This window comes from Pempheris klunzingeri, chromosome 1 (genome assembly GCF_042242105.1).
Source record: "Pempheris klunzingeri isolate RE-2024b chromosome 1, fPemKlu1.hap1, whole genome shotgun sequence".
NCBI lineage: Eukaryota > Metazoa > Chordata > Actinopteri > Acropomatiformes > Pempheridae > Pempheris > Pempheris klunzingeri.
The window spans coordinates 14,963,578-14,983,056 of NC_092012.1; the positions used below are offsets into that span (position 1 = coordinate 14,963,578).

The following is a 19,479-nucleotide window of genomic DNA, read 5'->3' on the forward strand; positions in this document are numbered from 1 at the left end:
ATTCAACATCATTATATTAGATCTAAAGAAAAGCTCATTTTCATCATCATCATCATTAACATCATTATCTACCCAGTTTTCCTCAAAGAACAGAATTTTAGAGGTGTTGAATCTTCTAACAAAATCTATTTCAACTCTATCTGTATTTGTAATGTCATCATGTAATTAGTCTAATTTATCACTTTACTGTTTTCTCAATAAAGTTAGCAATAAAAAAAAATGTCGCACACGCAACATATCGCGAGATCCGCCCACTCAATTCCTTTTTAGGAAAAAAGTAAAACTCTTTCAACCAGCTGTTGAAAAACAATCAATCCCCTTCATGACTATTTAATTTAAAGTCCAATTCACCTTTCAGACAAAGCTAATGTAGTTCAGGGAGTTTAGCAATAGCTATCTTTTGATCGTTCCTAGCTTTGTGTGCGTCATCACGTCAAGCCGTTAACGGTCGTCACTTTGGACGTCAGCTGGGTGAGTGTTTTGAAAGGAGATGGCTGGTTAGCTGGTGAGCGGCTGGGATTTACACTACAGCGGAAAACGTAGCAAACTGGGTAGCTATTTTATTATATTTTACCGTGTCTGCCTTGAATATGACTGCCTTTGTGTCGGTACTGTTGGGGCAACTTCGCTAGCCACACAGCTGGCCCATAATATTATGTTCATAGTGTTGTATGGTGCCGCTAGTAACGGCAGCTAATGCTAGCTAGCTAGATATGCTAACACAGCAAACTAGCTAACCTAATCGCAGGCTGACTCAGTCTGACAGCAGCGTTGACAAGATGTTGTTCTGAGGTGTGTAATACTCATCCAGTGATTTAACGTCAACGACAACCATGGTCACCCTGCTTCGTTCACATCTTGCTGGACAGCACACGTGAACTCCCTAACTAGCTGTTTCGTTTGCTGACAACAATTGGCTCGCCTGTGGTTTGCTAGGGGCTGATCAGGGGATCGAACTGACTTGTTGATTTCGCCATTAGCCAGATTATGAACGGTGAAAGATCCAGACCGGACTCCCCCCTGTACGGGTGATGGCAGCGCGTCTGCAGTCATATGACAGTAACTCCAGTGACACCGAAAACTGGGAACGAAAAGCAACAAGCCGACCTCGCAAACTCTGCAAGCATTCGAGGTGAGCTGGCTAACTATGTGTCAGACATCCGGGGAAGGGTCCTCAGCATCCGTTTAGTGTCACTCACTGTTAGAAGTACAGGATTAATGTTGGATTATAGATCTATTATAATCACACATTTGTCCCTTAATGTGAAATTATAATATGGCATAAAAGTGGAAAAAAAACGTAAATTACTGCTCAAAGCATAATAAACATATAGTAAATGTATCTGTGTATCAGATTATTTATGTGTATGTTGTACATGGCTCCAGTTATGTATTAAGTGATAGATGTAAGTCAAAATTGTTTGGAGTTTAACTGGATCATGTCATAATACATTTATTATCAATGGTCAAAGACTTTGCCAAACAGTTTGCTCCAAGGTAAGCGTTCCTTTAAATATCACTGACTGTATAATTACCAATAATGTTATAGATCATGTAGCAGGACTGTTTGTAAATCTAATGAACCTTGTATTTCTGGGTTTTTCATCTAGGGAATTAGACAAAAACAGATTCCTGGATATTTCATCTGTCTATGGTATGTCAGATGTGTTTGTATGAAGTTAAATTTTGTGATCATGCTCTACAGTTTCAGATAGTATCAATGGAGCGGCAATGATTAGTCTATTAATCGATTAGTTGATTGTAAGAGAACTAATTAGCAACTGGTTTGATAATTTACTGACCCTTTTAAGTCAATTTTCAGGCAAAAATTCAAAATATGTTTTGATGTTCTCAAAAGTGAGCGTTTGCTGCTTTTCCTGGTTTTGCATGAAAGTAAATTAAATTTTTGGTGGTTTTTGGACTATATGTAGGATGAACCAAGACATTTGATGAGGTCATCTTGGACTTTAGGATAGAGAGCAACATTTTTCACTGTTTTCTAATGTCCTACAAACCGAACTATTGATCAAGAAAATGATCATTATATTAATTTTTAACAAAAACAATTGTTAGACACAGCCCTAACCATGATAGAAGACTTTTATCCACACTGCCCATCCCTACCCGCTATAATGACAGCGTCATAATGTGGGCAATATATTGCAAGACCGGTGCCTACAATATGACATAATATTTGTGTAATGCTTTAGGGAACTGTTCTCCAAAATGGCAGTGTAGTTTTTTTAAAACTACCACGTGATTATGTGTTGAAAATGCAAATGAAAGCAGTTTAATATGTGACAACGTTTTACACAACGGAAATGAAACAATATGCAAATTACATCACATCAAAGCCTCTTTGACACATGTATGTACATATTCCACTTTGTATTATCCTTAATACTAAGCTTGGTTTTGGTTATGGAAGGCATCTCTGTTCCCTCCTGTTAACTAAAATCTAATCTAATTTATGATACTGTTTTTTTGACTGTAGCAGTTTTTTAGGGGGGGGTTCTACTGAAGGTATAGGATGGCAGTTTAGATCTGTGTATGTCGTGTCAGACCGAGGATGGTCCACCTGTGATGTTTGCCTGTGGTTGGTGGGTGGGTTTGTGCTCACTACACATTATTGCCCTGCAGATGAGCCTTTTCTTGCTTTTAATGAAATTAATAACTTGCATGCCTTTTTTCTGTCAGTTAGTTGATTTGACCTGTTAGAAACTAGTATTTGACAGTGAGTTGCATTGTGCACTATCCTGTATCTTCTGGTGCATTTTTTATCTTTTTGCACTGGACTATACATATACTGCCTTCTGTAACTGTGTTTACAAAGTGTTAAAGTGTGTTAAAGGCTCGGGCATCTCAGATTTTGGTTTAGTGTCAGGTAAAATATATTAAGCATGATGTGACAACACGACTTGGCTGCGTTCTAAGTGTGTGTGTCTTACTCCTCATTATAAGCTTGCAGAATGTGGTAGATCTGGTTGTTACACATGTTTTTAAGGCCTCTTGTGTAAGCCAATTGGAGTGAATGTGCTATATACTTAGCAATGTTTCACACTTCCATCGCTAGTGAGAGTAGGTGTGTAAACCTGATGTTGAAGATAAACAGTGTGGCAATTTTGTTAAAGTGTGAAGGAAATCTTTTCCATGCAGTGCTAGATATGTTTTTTGCAATTATTTTTATTCTTGGTAACAATTGCACAGTGGTGTTAACCTGTAATGTTAACAAGTGCACAGAAGTGCTGTGCACAACATCTGCAAAGCTCCTCAGTCTGTCCACCAGGAATAGGTGTGCCTGTGTGTTTGTGAGAAATGGAGATGAATGTTAAGTACATTTTTGTTTTGAAAAGCAGCAGTCAGGCCCGAGCATCTCGAGTGGAGGCTGAACAGAGGAAGATGAGCCTGCATGGTGCCAGCGGAGGCTGTGACCGCTCACGTGACCGCCGCCGCTCCAGCGATCGCTCCAGGGACTCCTCTCATGAGAGAGAAGGCCAGCTCACCCCCTGCATTCGCAACGTCACCTCACCCACCCGTCAAAACAACAGCGGTGAGTGTGCATGGAAAGAATAGAGGGCTTACATGGATGTCATGTTAGAGGTCCACAGCTCTTGGCAGCTACTGTTGAGAACAGCTGACTGCATTTATCAACTTATTGGTTAGACATGGTTTGTATCCCTGCTGTTTTTGGCTGTCAGTGGATAAAGTCAGCAAAAATCCACCTTTTTTGTTTTAATCAAGACACATTCTGTGTAGAGCCCTTTCCAGTCTGTTTCAGATCAGATATTACTAGCAGAAGGCAGCATTACTAAAATGGATGCCAAAGATGGCACCAAAGCTGGTTGCTCAAGAATGTTTCTGATGAATACAAAAAAAGCTAATCCAGTTGTGGATAAGTAAGTCATTGCTTTCTTCCTTTCTGATGGGGTGTTGTTCTGTCTGTCTGTCTGTAGACCGAGATGGTGGCCCATCATCGCGGCCCAGTAGTCCACGGCCTCAGAGAGTCTCTCCCAGTGGCTCCAGCAGCAGCGGGGTGGTGAGCAGTCGTAATAGCAGCTTGTCGAGTACAGAAGGCACCTTCAAAAGCTTGGCAGTGGGAGAAATGGTTTTTGTCTACGAGAATCCCAAGGAGGGAGGAGCGAGTGCCACCGTCGGAAACAGAAACATTCGGACCTCAGAAAGAGTCACTCTGATTGTTGACAATACGCGCTTTGTAGTGGATCCTTCGATCTTCACTGCTCAACCCAACACCATGTTGGGGAGGTACTGTATACTTTGACCATCATTATTATTTGTCCTTACTCATTACAGAAAGAAACAAAGTATTTTACTAATTAGTAATGTTTGAATAAAATGTATATGCATTCAAACGTAAATGTAAAAGTGCTATGGAAATTTTGGGTTTCCATTGCTTGTGATTCAGAGAATTAACCGAAACCTCTTTATTTCAGAATGTTTGGATCTGGAAGAGAACATAATTTCACGCGGCCCAATGAGAAGGGGGAGTACGAGGTTGCTGAAGGCATTAGCTCAACAGTTTTCAGAGCAATTCTGGTCAGTTTTCCTCTAACATTTTCTCCTTTAAAGTTCTTTAAATCAGGTAGACTAAAAATGAGAAACATCTCACAGTAGAACACCTTACAGTTCAAAAGCCCCACAAAGTACAGCCGCTGAATTGACACCCCTCTAAGATATTGTTGATTAAAAAAAACTGAGCCTCATGACCTTCATGAAAGTGGGATTTATAGCAAGGCTGTTGTATGTTGGGACTATTATCAAGTGCAAAGACAAAGCTGTAGTACATTTAATTCTGTTGCTTTACATTTAGTGTCACACATTAATACACATACATTGACAGACTGAGAAATGAATGAGTTTGATGAAGTGTTGGCAGTTTAGGCATTTGGTTTCTTTGTGTGTGTTTTTATATTTTCAGTGAATTGAAAGTGTTTGCAATAACCACCATCTATGTGATTTCTGTCTAATTGACAGGATTACTACAAATCTGGGATAATCCGCTGTCCTGATGGAATCTCCATCCCTGAGTTGCGTGAGGCGTGTGACTATCTATGCATCTCCTTTGACTACAGCACCATCAAATGCAGAGACCTTAGTGAGTGTTTCCTCTGGCGCACTGAAGCTGTTAAAGTGAAGTGTTAAAAGTGGCAGGTTGAGAGCTCCGCGAGGCTGCCTTCTCTCTTTGCCTTCTTCAGCCTTACAGAACACAAAACATGTCAAGCAGCTAAGAAAGCACATAATCACTAATCTGTTCTGTTGTAGGTATGAATGTTTTATATGCAGTTTTTATTTATGGCCTTAAAGGCTTTTCACAAGTTTAACTAATGGCGGACGGTCCTGGGAGTTTCACATCATCCAGATAATAATCTCAATCTCTGTTTGTTATCAGGTGCCCTGATGCATGAGCTATCCAATGATGGAGCTCGGCGACAATTTGAGTTTTACCTGGAGGAAATGGTTCTGCCTTTGATGGTGGCCAGTGCCCAGAGTGGAGAGAGGGAATGTCACATTGTAGTCCTCACTGACGATGATGTGGTCGACTGGGATGAAGAATATCCACCACAAATGGGAGAGGAGTATTCACAGAGTGAGCACACACACCACTACAGAATACAGACACACAGGTCTGCACATATACAACAGACAGATATGTGACAGAAATGTTGTTTTTGCTTCTTCTCTTTGCAGTCATCTACAGCACAAAACTGTACAGATTTTTCAAGTATATTGAGAACCGAGATGTTGCCAAATCAGTTTTAAAAGAGAGAGGATTGAAGAAAATAAGACTGGGCATTGAAGGTAAGTTGTGCGAGTTTTTAATGAAATGAATATTATTCCGTCACAATTTGAGGGGCTGACAAGTAAACTTCAGACAAAGAAATCAAGCAAGAGGATCCATTAATAGCAGTGCATAATGTATGAGCAGAATACTACATCAACAGTGGTGCTTATTTTGGGCAGCAAAGCTCTCATGGGACAACTATAATTCAGAGAACAAAGGCCAGGGGAAAAACAAATGCATGACAGATTTATGACATGACAGTTTACTGCAGAGTGGATATGGCTGGAAAACTGATAATACACATTAAAAAGACCTTAAAAAGTTGGCGTCTGACCCAAACAAATAAAAGGCACAGTGAAACGGAAGGTGTCAAACATTCAAATTAATAGTGTGGGTGAGTGAGGATGAAATAAGTACAGGGTATCTACATAGAATGAGTTCTAAAAGGGTAGGGAAGATAACTAACCTTGTTCACCAACCGTTCTTAAGAAGAAATTTCTTCTTTCAATCCACTTACGCAGTTTTCATCCCTAAGCTTTATGTTTTAAGCATTATGGTCTTTTAAAATGAATAAATACTACACTAACATTTCAATTGACAAATTATATTGCCACACGCCAGAGTGTGTCATTGGCCCCAATGCGCTGGTCCAGCTCTGAGTCTGCCTTCATTTAAATTTTGGGCTTGTTTAGAACGGAGAGGCCCCACCTCCACGTCAACTCAAATCATAGCCTGATACTGTTGAAAGCATCGAACAGCCGAACATGAGATCAGGCTCAGCTGATTTTATCGAACAGCCCAAACAGGGGCTAGGTTTTTGTTTTTAAGGGACACTAACTAGGAATTATTAAAACTAATATTTAATGTCTTCTTCTTCTTCACTCCCTTTAGTCCAGCACTAGTCCTCCACTAGTGCTGATTTACCATGTCACAGCATAATAAATACAAGAAAATAATGAACTAGAAAATTTCCCGCAGAAATTTTAGGCGGGGGCCGCCGTGGTGCGTGCCACGTCCGTATTGCTCAGACGTGTGAGTGAGTGAGTGAGTGTGTGTCTGGGTGTGAGTGAGTGAGTGAGTGAGTGTGTGTGTGTGTGTGTGTGTGTGTGTGTGAGTGTGTGTGTGTGTGAGTGTGTGTGTGTGTGTGTGTGTGTGTGTGAGAGTGAGTGTGTGTGTGTGTGTGAGGGAGTGTGTGTAAGTGAGTGAGTGTGTGTGTGAGTGACTGAGTGTGTGTGTGTGAGTGAGTGAGTGAGTGTGAGTGAGTGAGTGTGTGAGAGAGTGAGTGTGAGTGAGTGTGTGTGTGAGTGAGTGAGTGAGTGTGTGTGAGTGACTGTGAGTGTGTGTGAGTGAGTGAGTGTGTGTGTGTGAGTGACTGTGAGTGTGTGTGAGTGAGTGAGTGAGTGTGTGTGAGTGACTGTGAGTGTGTGTGAGTGAGTGAGTGTGTGTGTGTGAGTGACTGTGAGTGTGTGTGAGTGAGTGAGTGAGTGAGTGTGAGTGAGTGAGAGTGTGTGAGGGAGTGAGGGAGTGTGTGTGTGAGGGAGTGTGTGTGTGTGAGTGAGTGAGTGACTGTGAGTGTGTGTGAGTGAGTGAGTGTGTGTGTGTGAGTGACTGTGAGTGTGTGTGAGTGAGTGAGTGAGTGTGAGTGAGTGTGTGTGCTGGTCTTCGACCAGCACAAATTGAAGTTGAGGGATGTACAGATGAACAATCTGATGAAATTTATTTTGAAAAACACAGGGCTTTTATTTTGAAAATCGGACTCTGGCAGAGTCCCTGTGACTGTTGTGAGTCAACACATGTAGTTGTTTGTATGTATGGGTGGAGTGAGTGTGTGTGTGTGTGTGTGTGTGTGTGTGTGTGTGTGTGTGTGTGTGAGTGTGAGTGAGTGTGTGTGTGAGTGAGTGTGAGTGTGAGTGAGTGAGTGAGTGAGTGAGTGAGAGTGTGTGAGGGAGTGAGGTAGTGTGTGTGTGAGGGAGTGAGTGTGAGTGTGTGTGTGTGAGTGAGTGAGTGAGTGTGTGTGTGTGTGTGTGTGAGAGTGAGTGTGTGTGTGAGAGAGTGAGTGTGTGTGTGTGTGTGTGTGTGAGAGAGAGAGAATGTGTGTGTTTGTGAGTGTGTGTGTGTGTGTGTGAGTGAGTGTGTGTGTGTGTGTGTGTGTGTGTGTGTGTGTGAGTGAGTGTGTGAGTGTGTGTGAGAGTGAGTGTGTGTGTGTGTGTTAGAGTGAGTGTGTGTGTGTGTGTGTGAGTGTCTGTGTGTGTGTGTCTGTGTGTGTGTGTGTGTGAGACAGTTCAATTTGTTCAGTTCAAATCTCTGCTGGTCAAATTTCATCTATCACCTGATTCCCACCAACTGAGCATGCTCAGTGTCTCTGTGGGGCTCAGAGGTCACTCATCACCTGATGGTTGCTATGGTGATGTTGACTAATGAGCCACTCTGGGGAGACACAGCTCTTTTCATGGAGATTTGAGCTGTGATATGCCTCTGAAAATGAGGGTTTTACTTGAGTGTCAGAGCTTTGGCGTGTGAACCATTTGACAGAGGAGGGTCTGCTGAACACGTACGTGTAGTTTTGAGGTCTCTAACTTGTGAAATGAGAGAGCTGGAGCAGGTTAGAAAAGTGGTTGCGTCTGCCTCCCTCCTCAGATTTGAGCTGCCAGTTAACATGGCACTTAATGCGGCAGTTCCTGTCAGTTTCCGTCGCTTGGAGGCTCGTAGCGGGAGCTGCGTGCGTTTCTGTGGGTCCAAAGTCACATCGTTGCGACCGGCCCGAGCAGTCCTACGTTTTTCTGTATAGATAGTGAGTCTGCGTGACACGCTGTGGGCATGAGAGCGAGTTTTTCACAAAATCTTCAGACGATTTTTCTGCTCCTCTCCACTCTAGCGATGACATCACCCACTCTAGCCCCGAACATTCCACCACACACACACTAATGTTAAATCTGAAAACGGAGCGAAAAACTTTTTTTTTTTTTGAACGGCGACCGTGGTGAAACGGTGAATGCTACGACCGGGGTTGAATGATGTACTGACAGAGGTCGAGATGATGAACGTTTTACAGGTTGAATGGAGTTTCTGGCTGAACGTATGAGGGAGCTGTGAGGGCTTGAAGTTTGATGAAGAAATGCGGCTCTTGAAAATTTTTCCCATTCATTTTCTATGGCAAATTTGGCGCACGTTTTGCCGCGTTGCGCCAAAACGTGCTTTTCGATTACTTGGAAAAGTCATAGCAACTCGACCGCCACCGAGCCGCACGTTTTGGTGCGTTTTTTGTGTGTGTGGTGCGAAAGCTCTGGGAGGAGTAGCGCCGTGAAATTTTGCTACGGAAGAAGAATAATAAGTCAAATAAACGAACAGAATAATAATAGTGGGCCTTGCTTCGCAAGGCCCACTATTGTGCCCTATGCTTTGCATAGCTGGCACAATAGTGGGCCTTGCTTGCAAGCGGCCCCCTAATTAAGAAGGCATTTCTCCTCACGAAAGTAACACTAGTGACCGACCGACCGACCAGAGGACATCAGCCCTACTGATCAATGTTAGCATGGTAACTGTGTGATTGGATACTTTATTAACAGCAGAAGTCACAAAAGAATGTGCGGGTATTTCACGACCGTGGCTGTTTTCTTGAATACAAGTTGATGAGCTCTTGTACCTTGATTCTGGTGTTTTTGTACTAAAGGTGAACAACAACTTGCCAACACAATATGCGCTAATGCTTTATCCGTGCTGCTCCTTCGGCAGGCTACCCGACATATAAAGAGAAAGTGAAAAAACGACCAGGCGGTCGCCCAGAGGTCATTTACAACTACGTCCAGAGGCCCTTCATACGCATGTCCTGGGAAAAGGAAGAGGGTAAAAGCCGCCATGTGGACTTCCAGTGTGTCAAGTCCAAGTCCATCACTAACCTGGCAGCAGCAGCAGCAGACATCCCTCAGGACCAGCTGGTAGTGATGCACCCTGGTCCTCAAGTGGATGAACTGGACATCCTACCTAATCACCCCCCTAGTGGGAATCACTACAGCAACAACTACAGCAACGAGCCTGACCCTGATGCACCTTCACCTGCTGTCTGAGGACACGCTGGTCCTCTTTCAATGCCTCTGCCCCTCTCCTAATCCTCTAGTCCTACTCCCAGCATGCTGCAGCATGGAGCGCCAGGGGCACCATAACCATATTGCCTTGACACCTCCTTTGCAGCCTTAGAGCCTCAAGAACCTGGTTGACTGTAAAAACAAACAAAAAAAAGAGAAACACAAGGGACAAAAGACTGGTGAAAGGAAGAGTTCACTATTGTTTTCATTTTGTTTTTTACTTGACCAAAGGAATTTATTTTTCTGTTTGGAAAAAAATCAGTAAAACACTTATTATTAACATTAGTATTTACTTTGTTATTGTACCTTAATTTGATGGGTTTGGCTGAGCACTTGTGGTGTCACTGTTTTCTCACAGGTTTTATTTCACTGATAAGTTTGAGTTTGATTCTCTTGGGTGGCCTAACTACTAAATGTGCTTTGGGGGGAAGAATATAAGACTTGATATGGAGAAAATATGGTTTTCAGGTCATTGAGAAAACCAGTTATCACCACGTAGTGTCATGATCTCCAGTTGAACTCCTCAGATGTCTTTGAATCTTGTAATTGGGTATTTAGTCATTGGCTGGATCTGATATGTGATGTTATGCTCCTCCCTCAGCCAAAATATTAAGCAGAGCACAGGTTGTTGTGGTCAGAATCTTTTTGTGCAAAGCTTGAAATTGATGTTTAAAAAATAAAACTTAAAATCATTAAATAAAGACATCAAAGTATCAGTTTTGTATATTTCATCCTTGATTGTAAAACCTGTTGGTAGTTTCACTAAGACCACTGATGCCACTGATGTGATGATCAAGGAAGGAAGTGAGTGAACACTGCTGTGATTTGTCTAGTTTTAAAATGTCTTCATCCTTTCCCTGGCACCCACCATCCTCCTGGCCTGACACAAAGTTAAAATGCGATGTAAACAACTACATGACTTATTGACCGTTATCTCCTTTAAACCAGGGCTTAACTTTGAACAACTCTTCAGGCCCACAAATATTTCTTGCTTTAATCCCCATCCTAAAAGAGTTTCCTGTGTGTGCTGCCAGGAAGCATTTTCCACAGAGTAAAAATGACTTTCCAGAGAGTCCAGAAGCAAACCAGAAGAAATTATGTTAGAAATCATATGTGTTATCGAGTTAACGGAGAAGCAAAAACCGATTTAAAGGCTAAAAAGAATCCAGCAATACAAAATTTAATCAGTGAGGTTCGTGCCCTTCACCTGGCCTTATTATGAGGTAAAAGACTGCACAGAAAAACTGAGAGGATCCATCTGTGAAGAAACATGTTTCTGAGTTTTTATCTGCCCTAAGGGCTTCTCATGTTCTTCCTCCCTTACCTCTTTCTTATAGCCAATATCTTTTTAATGTACCTGGTACCAGAGCACTTTCTTTTCTAGGCTGGTGCTTGACTTTGAAGTCATATTGTCAGACATATAGCCCCATATCTTGAGCAATTTGCTGGAGAGAGGAGCAGAGCTGCCAGCTAATCCCCACGTGGCGCTGAGATGATCACTGAGCTGATGGTGAGAGAAGTCAGTGGTCAGACCTGCTGACCTCCCCCTTTGATCCATGTCCTTCAGCTTTGGGCTTCCTCCTCCTCTGCTGCAGGCGTGTTTGCAGACATCCTATGATTATGGCATAATGGCTAAGGCAGACACGCAGGCCACATGTATAATCTATAATCACGTTCAAGTCTTGACCTCCTCCAGTTTATCCAGAAGACTGAGGTCCAGAGCCCTCAGCATACGCCTCTTGTGCAGCCTCCTGTGCTTCAAAACACATCCCCTTCGACCTGACCTGATGTTGTCACCTGTTGTGCCGTTGAACAGTCTTGTGCTTGGGTGCCTTTTTCCTTCTCTCTGGCCATCTCAGTGTCCATCCTTTCAACAGATGTAGGTAAACAATGTTGTCTTTTAGGTTTTACATGGAGTTATTCATTAATGCAACTAAACTAGAATATTTTACTACTCAATTTTAATTTGTTATGCCCCTTTAATCGTGGGCATTGTTTTACTATCATCATTCATAATTGTAAATACTAGTCAGTAGATGTTATAAGGTTATACCTCTTGATTTCCAGCAGTTCCTCTGCAATCATTCGCCCAATCTTCCCAGCCCCTGCTCTCGTACCACCAGGGACACCAGGCACTGTTTGGACACCTGGCTTCCCCTCACCTGTAACAAGACCGGCTGTAAGATGTGTTATCTGCTGCCTTGCTTTGGTGAATGGGATTAAACACATGGGAAAAGGCTGTCTCATTGTCACCTGATATTGGTGCAGTGGCCTTTACATGTGGGGAAGCAGCAGGCTGATGATTGCTGCTCACAGGTCTGTCACCTGAAGGACTGTTGCCATTGAAAAAGTAAAAGAGGAAGAGTTGTGACTATGTATCATGTCATAGCTTAACCTACAGTAGACACTTTGTACCTTTGCTGATATCTTGCATATATTCTGCACTTGTCAGCCAGCAGTGACTGAAGGCAATTTTCCTTTATTTATGTGAAGCTGCGTTAATGGTTAATGGTTTCAGGGATGTTGATGTCACATTTGTTGTTCAGAGTGAAACAAACAGTAAATAAAGAAAGAATGCAACAACAATACAATAGGAGGATACAACAGTTTTACTTACCTGACGACAGTATTGGTAGAGACAATGCACTCCACCTCTTTGGTCCAAGGGTTCATAAAAGTGAACCAGCAGCTTCTTAGTGTGATGAATGAGCCATCTTTTATTTTTAACTTGTAGCAGCTTGTATTGATCTTCTCTCTCATCTGCAGCACTTACAGCAGACAGCGACAGATGGGGGCAAGGACAGGTAATGGATGAACATGTCCACAGGTAAGATGAACTACAACATTATTCTCACCCACTGCTCCATTGTGCAACAGAAATAGCAAAAATGGCAATGAAATTCCACCAGAGTGGGTCAGACTGCTGTACTAATCATCACTGTACATGAACAGCAGGATACAAATATACTGTAGATACATGCAATAATAGCTAATTAAGTGTCCCCTCTGTAAGATGCATACCTTGCCTGTGACATTCTGCTAAATGAGCAATATTATCTTCATGAAAGTATTCATAAAATGACGTTCCGAGCAGCTCTTGAGGTAGATAAGCCAAAATGGCAGTGGCCCTTAAAAAGAGAAGGAGAATATTCACTCATACTGTTATTATCTTTTGATATATTTGAGTTATATTGAATGAAATATGAAATCTAAGCTTTATTATCTGACACATGATTTACAGGGAAGTGTGCGCACACTGCTCATAATCATTAAATTCAAGTTTATTCATCTGGATTGAAAAGTAAAAGTTCTCACCTTTGATCTACAAAGACAAACTTCCCGTCAACGGCATGACGTGAAACAAACTCCATGGGTTTGACCTTCACGTGAGTCAGCGCAGGCTGAGAAACAGTGTGAGGAGGCAGCCGTCCAATAGCCACCAGACAGCTTAAGCTACATCCATCATTGTCCGGCTCATTATTTACGTCCACATCCACATCCACCTCAGTAGGGGGCCAACTCTTTAAGTAACCAGTGCTGTGGATAGTGCAGAAGCCCTTACGATCTGCTTTAAATAAAAGAGAGCAGATAGATTCATTCGAAAATTATAACTAATACAATCACACTGTAATTAATTAGCAGAGCACAAAGTAGATGTTCAACAGACACTGCGGGCAACAAATAAGGGGATGCTACCATTTTTTTTCAAGCAGCTGGAGGAAAAATCTTCATCTCCAATATTTCGTTTGCACTTCATCCTGCAGAAAAATGAGCGTCTCACCCCAGAACAAAGTCTTAAAGATCTTGGGTTGATATCTGTCTTCACTTGACGACCACCTGAACAACAAACATTTAAGAACAGTAACAGTCTAAATGTAGTTTTATTGTACTTTACAACACCAATAAAGCATGTGTTTGGAGTGTATTCTTCAGCATTTATGTTTGCATTAATATTAACTTCAACTAAATATCAAGTCTGAATCCCATGTGAGGCGCTCTTGCTGTTGTGGATTACTTTTTGCATCAGTGGTTTTCTCTGGTGGTACGGTAACCGCTAAGGACAGCTGCTCCTTAACTTTGGCGACGTCTTTAGGATGCACGTAATCAAACAGGCTCTGGCCTTTCAGGTCATTCTGGACACAACATGCAGGAGAAGGAGTGAGGGTGCAAGACGCATTATTATTATTATCTAACACCATGTTTACAATTCATTATCCACAGTATGCCATTCAGTTCCAAAACGCTATTTAAGTCAAATTGCTATTAGTAATTTTTGGCTATAGAAATAAAATTGTCTTGACTTGGCTGAGCAGCACCTACCTGGCTGTAGTTAAGGATCTTGCATACTGATTCAGAGACAAACAATATTTTCCCTCCATTGCAGTCAACAACAAACAGAAAGCCATCAGCTGCCTGTGGACAATAGAGGAGGTGAGACAGAGAACCAGACAGACCAAGGCCAAGAAGGTTTTCACAGCTTATAACGTCTAAATGAACAAATCTGAAAACCATTAAGTGAGAGCAGACTCAAGGCTCTTTGTGGTACAAAACAAGATTGTACTTGTGGTGCAAAGACACCCTAACCCTTGTTCCATTGATTTTCTGGCCTCTTATTGATGTCAGCATTACAGTGGTAGCAGGTTGAGTAGAGTAGTTCAGGAACTTTTCCTTTGCAACTTTCTCCACCTCCTCTGTGCATTCCTCAGCCTGCATAGAAATGTAATTCTATCATTGCTCCTGTGTGTGCACTCATGTTTTCTCTCTGGAACACTTCCAAAGGGTCAAAGGACGTCCTTCAACACAGGCTAACCTGCGGAATAGTCACATCTCAGCTGCTTGTATCTGCAATCTCATACCTTTGGTCACTACCCAAGGCTCATGGCCATAACTGAGGGTCGTAAAAGAGACTGACTAAGTCTGACATTGTGCTTCATAGCTCAGCTCTCTTTTTGCCTCTACAGGTTGTAAAAAATACAGCATTGCTGTAGCTGCTACTGGTTCTGATCAATTGTAGTCTCACAGTTCTTATTTTCCTTGCTAATGGCTGTTCCCCAAAATACTTTAACCTGCATTCATTGATTTTTGGCCACTTGAGGACAGAGCAACAAGCTGTAAGCAAAACATTGACACACTAATATATATACAGAAGAAATATCTGACTCTTAAGCTGCTAGATTCTCCATTATTTTCACCAGCTAGTTGATAACTTTGTCAGTCAGTGGATTTTTAGGTGCTTTTTGACAGAAACAGCTGCCTTCAGTAACTGAAAACAACTGTAGGAAGTCGGTGAGAAAACAATACGTTGTTGACTGATTGATCAACCTTTTTCCTGGTGGAGAACCAGATTGTCAGGCTTTGGGGAGATGGTGATCCTCACCCCATCTTCCCTGCAAACCACTCAGCCAAACATCTTGGTCACAGTCCGATGATGGGTCTAAATTTAACCATCAAATTACTCTGACCAAGAAAAATATGAACAACAAATAATTACTTAATTATGTGGCTTCCATCAGCGGTTGTGGCCCTGACTGACCTTACAGAATGTTTGAGCCGTGAATGAGCTCTGCTATTCATTATCTGCGCACTATGAATAGAAAAGTGACAGATCTGCTCGGACAGTGCTGTATCTGTGAGGACATCACAGGCCCAATCTAAATGTCTGCACATGACAGTTATTTGTGGGCTAAGCAACATTGAGATAAAAATCTTTTGCATTTGTGCATCACAACAGAAAGTAACATTAATTTAAAACTTCTTTTGTGCAAGAATTCAGTTGTACAGCTGCCTCTTCCTACAACATGCAGGCATTATTCATAAGGCTAGGCGAAAAGGGCAAATATTTTTTGTGGGGGAACTTAATTTGCATAAAACTACAGAATACTGTAAAAGTTTAAAAAATGTCTCTTAACAGCACATACATTTTTCATTTTGATTAAAAGCGAATTCCACAGTGGTAGACTCACCCTCTGTATCAAGTGTTTGAGCTCCTCATCTGATAAGAACGCAGGTTTGTGATTGACTTCTGAGCAGCGGTTGCCAGCAGAACCTGCTTATCAGAGGCAGAATGTTAATCATCTGAATGAATATCAATCGTCTTCACTCTATAACTGTAAGAACCATCATTCTCTCACCTCGCAACGTCTTCATATGTTGGACTGCCATACGCAGCACAGAGAGTTTGTCCAGTTTACGTGACGTGGTGTTGCATGAGGGCACTAATGATGCCAGCTCATCTATGAAGCTGTTCATCTTATCCCTGCGTCTCTTCTCTATCTGACTGTGAATCCTCCTATAACACAGACAGATGAGAAATAACTTCCACTCTTGCTTCCACTCTGTCATTATTCCACATGAAAACAAAAGTGGCTGTGATCACCTGGCATTCTTATTGCAGCCTTGCTGGTCGTCACAGTCCCTGTAGAAATAAGATGCACTATAAAGCATGTTAGACCTCGCTGATAAGGATGATGTGAAGTGACACTCTATGGCTTATTCATTAGGTTTACCTAAGTATGATAGTCTACCACTTTTTCATTTTTGCACCAGTCTTACAGATGCAGCGTTACATTATATACTACTTCATTTATAAGAAAAAATCATATTATGAAACATGATACAAATGTAGTAAACCAAGTATCCTGATGTCTAAATATTTCACATGAAAAAATGATTGTATTCTCTTTGCCTCATCCAGACAAACTCATCTGGGCAATTTAGAGTAATTAATTCAACTGATCTGAACATCTTTTGACTGCAGAAGGAAAGTCACCTGAACATTCAGACCAATAAGAACAAAGCTGCGGAACGTGTGCTTTAAGAACTTGCATTTATTGATTTCACACTTCACCACCAATCACCAGTACTTATTTGAAGAAATAATTTGCATGTGAAAGTGTCTTTCTAAGTAGTTTGATGTATCTACAGACCTCTGTCTATGTTGATGGTGGTGGTGGAAGATCAGGCAGACTGCTTACTGTTATATAAATTTGCTATTCTAACTCTGAACTAAGTCTGGACGTCTATTTGATGTATGTTTTTTTACAACCATGGTTTAAGGCCATGGTGTAATTATCCAGTGAACTGGCAGTCAAGCACATTTATATCTTCTCTCTTCAGTGCACCGTTAGTCTTCTATATTGCACTGCATCTTTTTGTGTGTGTGTTAAGGATAGCACACCTTTCAAAAGAAGTCTCTATACATTCATTTGTTAGTGAATCCATTTAATGTGAGGTCAAGAATTTTGTTGACATCTGAACAAAATGTGTGAACAGAAAGGACATAAAACCATCACATTTTAGCAGCCTGCAGGTGTAATTGTGTGTACGTAGACTTACAGGTATACAGTAGAGCTTCCTTTCCTTTTGCAAGAGAAGTTCTTGCTGGTCGTGCCAATGGAGCTGCTGATCAGGTCGGGCAATCGTGAGGACGTGAACCTGCTCATTGTAGATGAAACGTCCTTACTTTAATCTGTCAGGTCCATGTTGAGACGACTTCATAGAAGTGCTTAAGGTATTCCATAAAACACAGTCGTCAGAACATTATTCAGCTTGTCTCAATGAGGAAGCAAGTTGATCACAAGAATGAATTGAAGATATCATATTTAAAGCCAAATGATCAACAGCAGCTTTAACAGCTGATAATTACAATGTATGAGACCAGGAAGATCTCATAGAGACAGAGGCTCTCCACACAACTCATCCATCTGCTTGATAGTACACACACCTGAGCCAGGTAGCTATGAATCAGACATGACTTATATAAGAGGAAAGTGAACGACCAATCAAAATGTGGTAAGACCCTTTAAACTGAGCCATCTCAGCTTTGTAAACGGAGGTTAAATAACCATCTAAAAACATGATTTAAGAGGCCACATATTGGTTTCAGGAGATCAAAATCAGCCTTGCATAAGAGAAACATTTGATAATGACTTTCGATAATAAACAGGGTCTGATGTAACTGTCCTGTGAAAGGACAGGTAATTATGGAAAAATGCCTGCTGTTTTGTAGAGCAAGTAACAAGTTCCCCTAGTTTCAAATTTGCAACTGATGTGTCGTACATTTAGAAACCACTTGCTCCCTTGATGTAAGTTGTGGTATGCTTTTTAAAATTGGTTTGAAAATACATTTTCAGATTTGTTATAGGGGAATCTGAATAGATAGAGACGGAGCAAAGTCAACCTGAAAATAAAAGGAGCAAACAGATGGCAGGAGTAAACACACACTTGTTTTCATATTGTCAAAGTCAGTAACATGAGCTTTCTGTTGGCTCCGGGGATTAAAGCATCACTTTGTCCTTCCAGTCTCCAGCGCAACATCGTCATATTACTAAACATCATAATCCTTGTTTTGTTTTGTTTTTTTAAGTCCCATTACGACATTGTTATTAGCCTGGTTTTCAACTTTAACTTTTACATAACAGCATCTCTGCTTTCATCAGATGCTAGTTACTAAAATCTCTCCAATTAACCATTATAGTACAGCAGAAGAGAGAGCTCAAGTAGACGTCCACACAAGTTTATACAACACATGCATCGCTGGTAGAAGCAAAAAACTGCAAACACAAGCAAATACAGAACAAAACGCAGCTGAGTGACAACACACACAACCATTTCTGGGCGACATAAAACTATTGACATGATGTCAAAGCCGCGTGAGAGCTGTCGGTGAATGCAAACAAAGTAATTGTTTGTTTTATCTTAAAATGCAAAGGTGCTCTGAGGACAGAAATGATTAGGATGCAACATATATATGAGGGGCTTGTGTAACATTATTCATAGAACCAGAAAGATTTTGCGGGATGAACAATGGCAATTCTAAATGAGGGCAGTGATCCATGTGACCCAAAATAAGGGTCTTAACATGGATATAATTGAAAAGCATACTGCAGAGTTTATTAAAATTATATTGATTGATTTAAAAAATGTATATATATCCCAGAAAAACGAGCAACCTCTACTTTGATTTGACTGCAGGAAATTGCTTCAAAATGGGCTTTGAAAAAAAAAAAAAAGTCTCTCTTTGATAAGAATCAGAGAGACTAATGCTGTTATAGCTCGGTCAATACAATCAGACTGACTATGAGATTATTATCATCATTATTATTTGTTTGTTGCAGCAGCAATAGAAGCAATAGTAGTAGTAGTGATAGTAGTAGGCCTAGTAGTAGTAGTGGTTTGTGGTTGTGGCACAGTTGTTGTGAGAGGAAAAAGAGAAACAAGGTGGAACAATTCTGAATCATCCCGATGATCAGAGTCACGCATGTCAAGAATTCCAAAGTGTTGCCTTTCAGACACACGCATTGTTGTTATATGATCTCATAAAGAGGACATCTCTTCAGCGGAGACTTTCTAGGCCATCACCTTCTCTCACCACATGCTGGCAGCAGAGTGCAACAAACAGATGAAAAATCACTCTAACTGTTTAAGTGATTTTTTTACCTGCCTCACCAAATTATATTGGTGTATTAAGTATTGTTTCTGGTGTAGAACATTTTATTAACAGTAATTTGATTGATAATTTAAAAAAAAAACAAAAAATTTGAGGTCTGAAATGAAATAATTTTCATAAATTCTTATAATTCTTATCTTAACATGAAC

The 19,479-nt window shown here is 41.1% G+C and overlaps 2 protein-coding genes across 6 annotated transcripts; one reads left to right on the plus strand and one right to left on the minus strand.

Annotated features, from left to right (window-relative positions):
* Nucleotides 1–336: 336 nt before the first annotated feature.
* Nucleotides 337–10,596, plus strand: btbd10b (BTB (POZ) domain containing 10b). Of its 5 annotated transcripts, none has more exons than XM_070832900.1 (9): nucleotides 337–471; nucleotides 981–1,132; nucleotides 3,354–3,550; nucleotides 3,954–4,263; nucleotides 4,452–4,554; nucleotides 4,993–5,113; nucleotides 5,408–5,605; nucleotides 5,707–5,817; nucleotides 9,533–10,596. In XM_070832900.1, exons 2-9 carry the CDS (start codon nucleotides 1,032–1,034, stop codon nucleotides 9,862–9,864), a joined length of 1,473 nt encoding a protein of 490 aa, XP_070689001.1. In that variant the 5' UTR covers nucleotides 337–471; nucleotides 981–1,031; the 3' UTR covers nucleotides 9,865–10,596. The 5 variants fall into 5 exon arrangements, with proteins under 5 accessions (XP_070689001.1, XP_070688993.1, XP_070689009.1 ...); XM_070832892.1 differs by lacking the exon at nucleotides 337–471 and adding an exon at nucleotides 478–551; XM_070832908.1 differs by lacking the exon at nucleotides 337–471 and adding an exon at nucleotides 478–551 and having other exon boundaries at nucleotides 3,357–3,550.
* A 961-nt stretch (nucleotides 10,597–11,557) lies between these two features.
* On the minus strand, nucleotides 11,558–19,257 carry bmal1b (basic helix-loop-helix ARNT like 1b). The gene is made up of 12 exons (XM_070832140.1): nucleotides 19,253–19,257; nucleotides 17,218–17,343; nucleotides 16,259–16,297; nucleotides 16,014–16,171; nucleotides 15,846–15,928; nucleotides 14,203–14,295; nucleotides 13,898–14,015; nucleotides 13,579–13,719; nucleotides 13,198–13,447; nucleotides 12,904–13,010; nucleotides 12,500–12,650; nucleotides 11,558–11,633 (listed from the first exon to the last, which is right to left on the minus strand). The coding sequence occupies exons 1-12, from the start codon at nucleotides 19,255–19,257 to the stop codon at nucleotides 11,558–11,560; spliced, it is 1,347 nt and encodes a 448-aa protein (XP_070688241.1).
* Nucleotides 19,258–19,479: the final 222 nt, after the last annotated feature.

Bases quoted from the DNA above. Each gene is read 5' to 3' on its own strand.
- btbd10b (XM_070832900.1), top strand. From the start codon at position 1,032: ATGGCAGCGCGTCTGCAGTCATATGACAGTAACTCCAGTGACACCGAA. The intron at 1,133-3,353 runs GTGAGCTGGCTA...TGTTTTGAAAAG, and splicing joins AAACTCTGCAAGCATTCGAG to CAGCAGTCAGGCCCGAGCAT. The intron at 5,114-5,407 runs GTGAGTGTTTCC...GTTTGTTATCAG, and splicing joins CATCAAATGCAGAGACCTTA to GTGCCCTGATGCATGAGCTA.
- bmal1b (XM_070832140.1), bottom strand. The intron at 15,929-16,013 runs GTGAGAGAATGA...TCTGATAAGCAG, and splicing joins ACATATGAAGACGTTGCGAG to GTTCTGCTGGCAACCGCTGC. The intron at 13,011-13,197 runs GTGAGAACTTTT...TCTCTTTTTAAG, and splicing joins TTTGTCTTTGTAGATCAAAG to GGCCACTGCCATTTTGGCTT.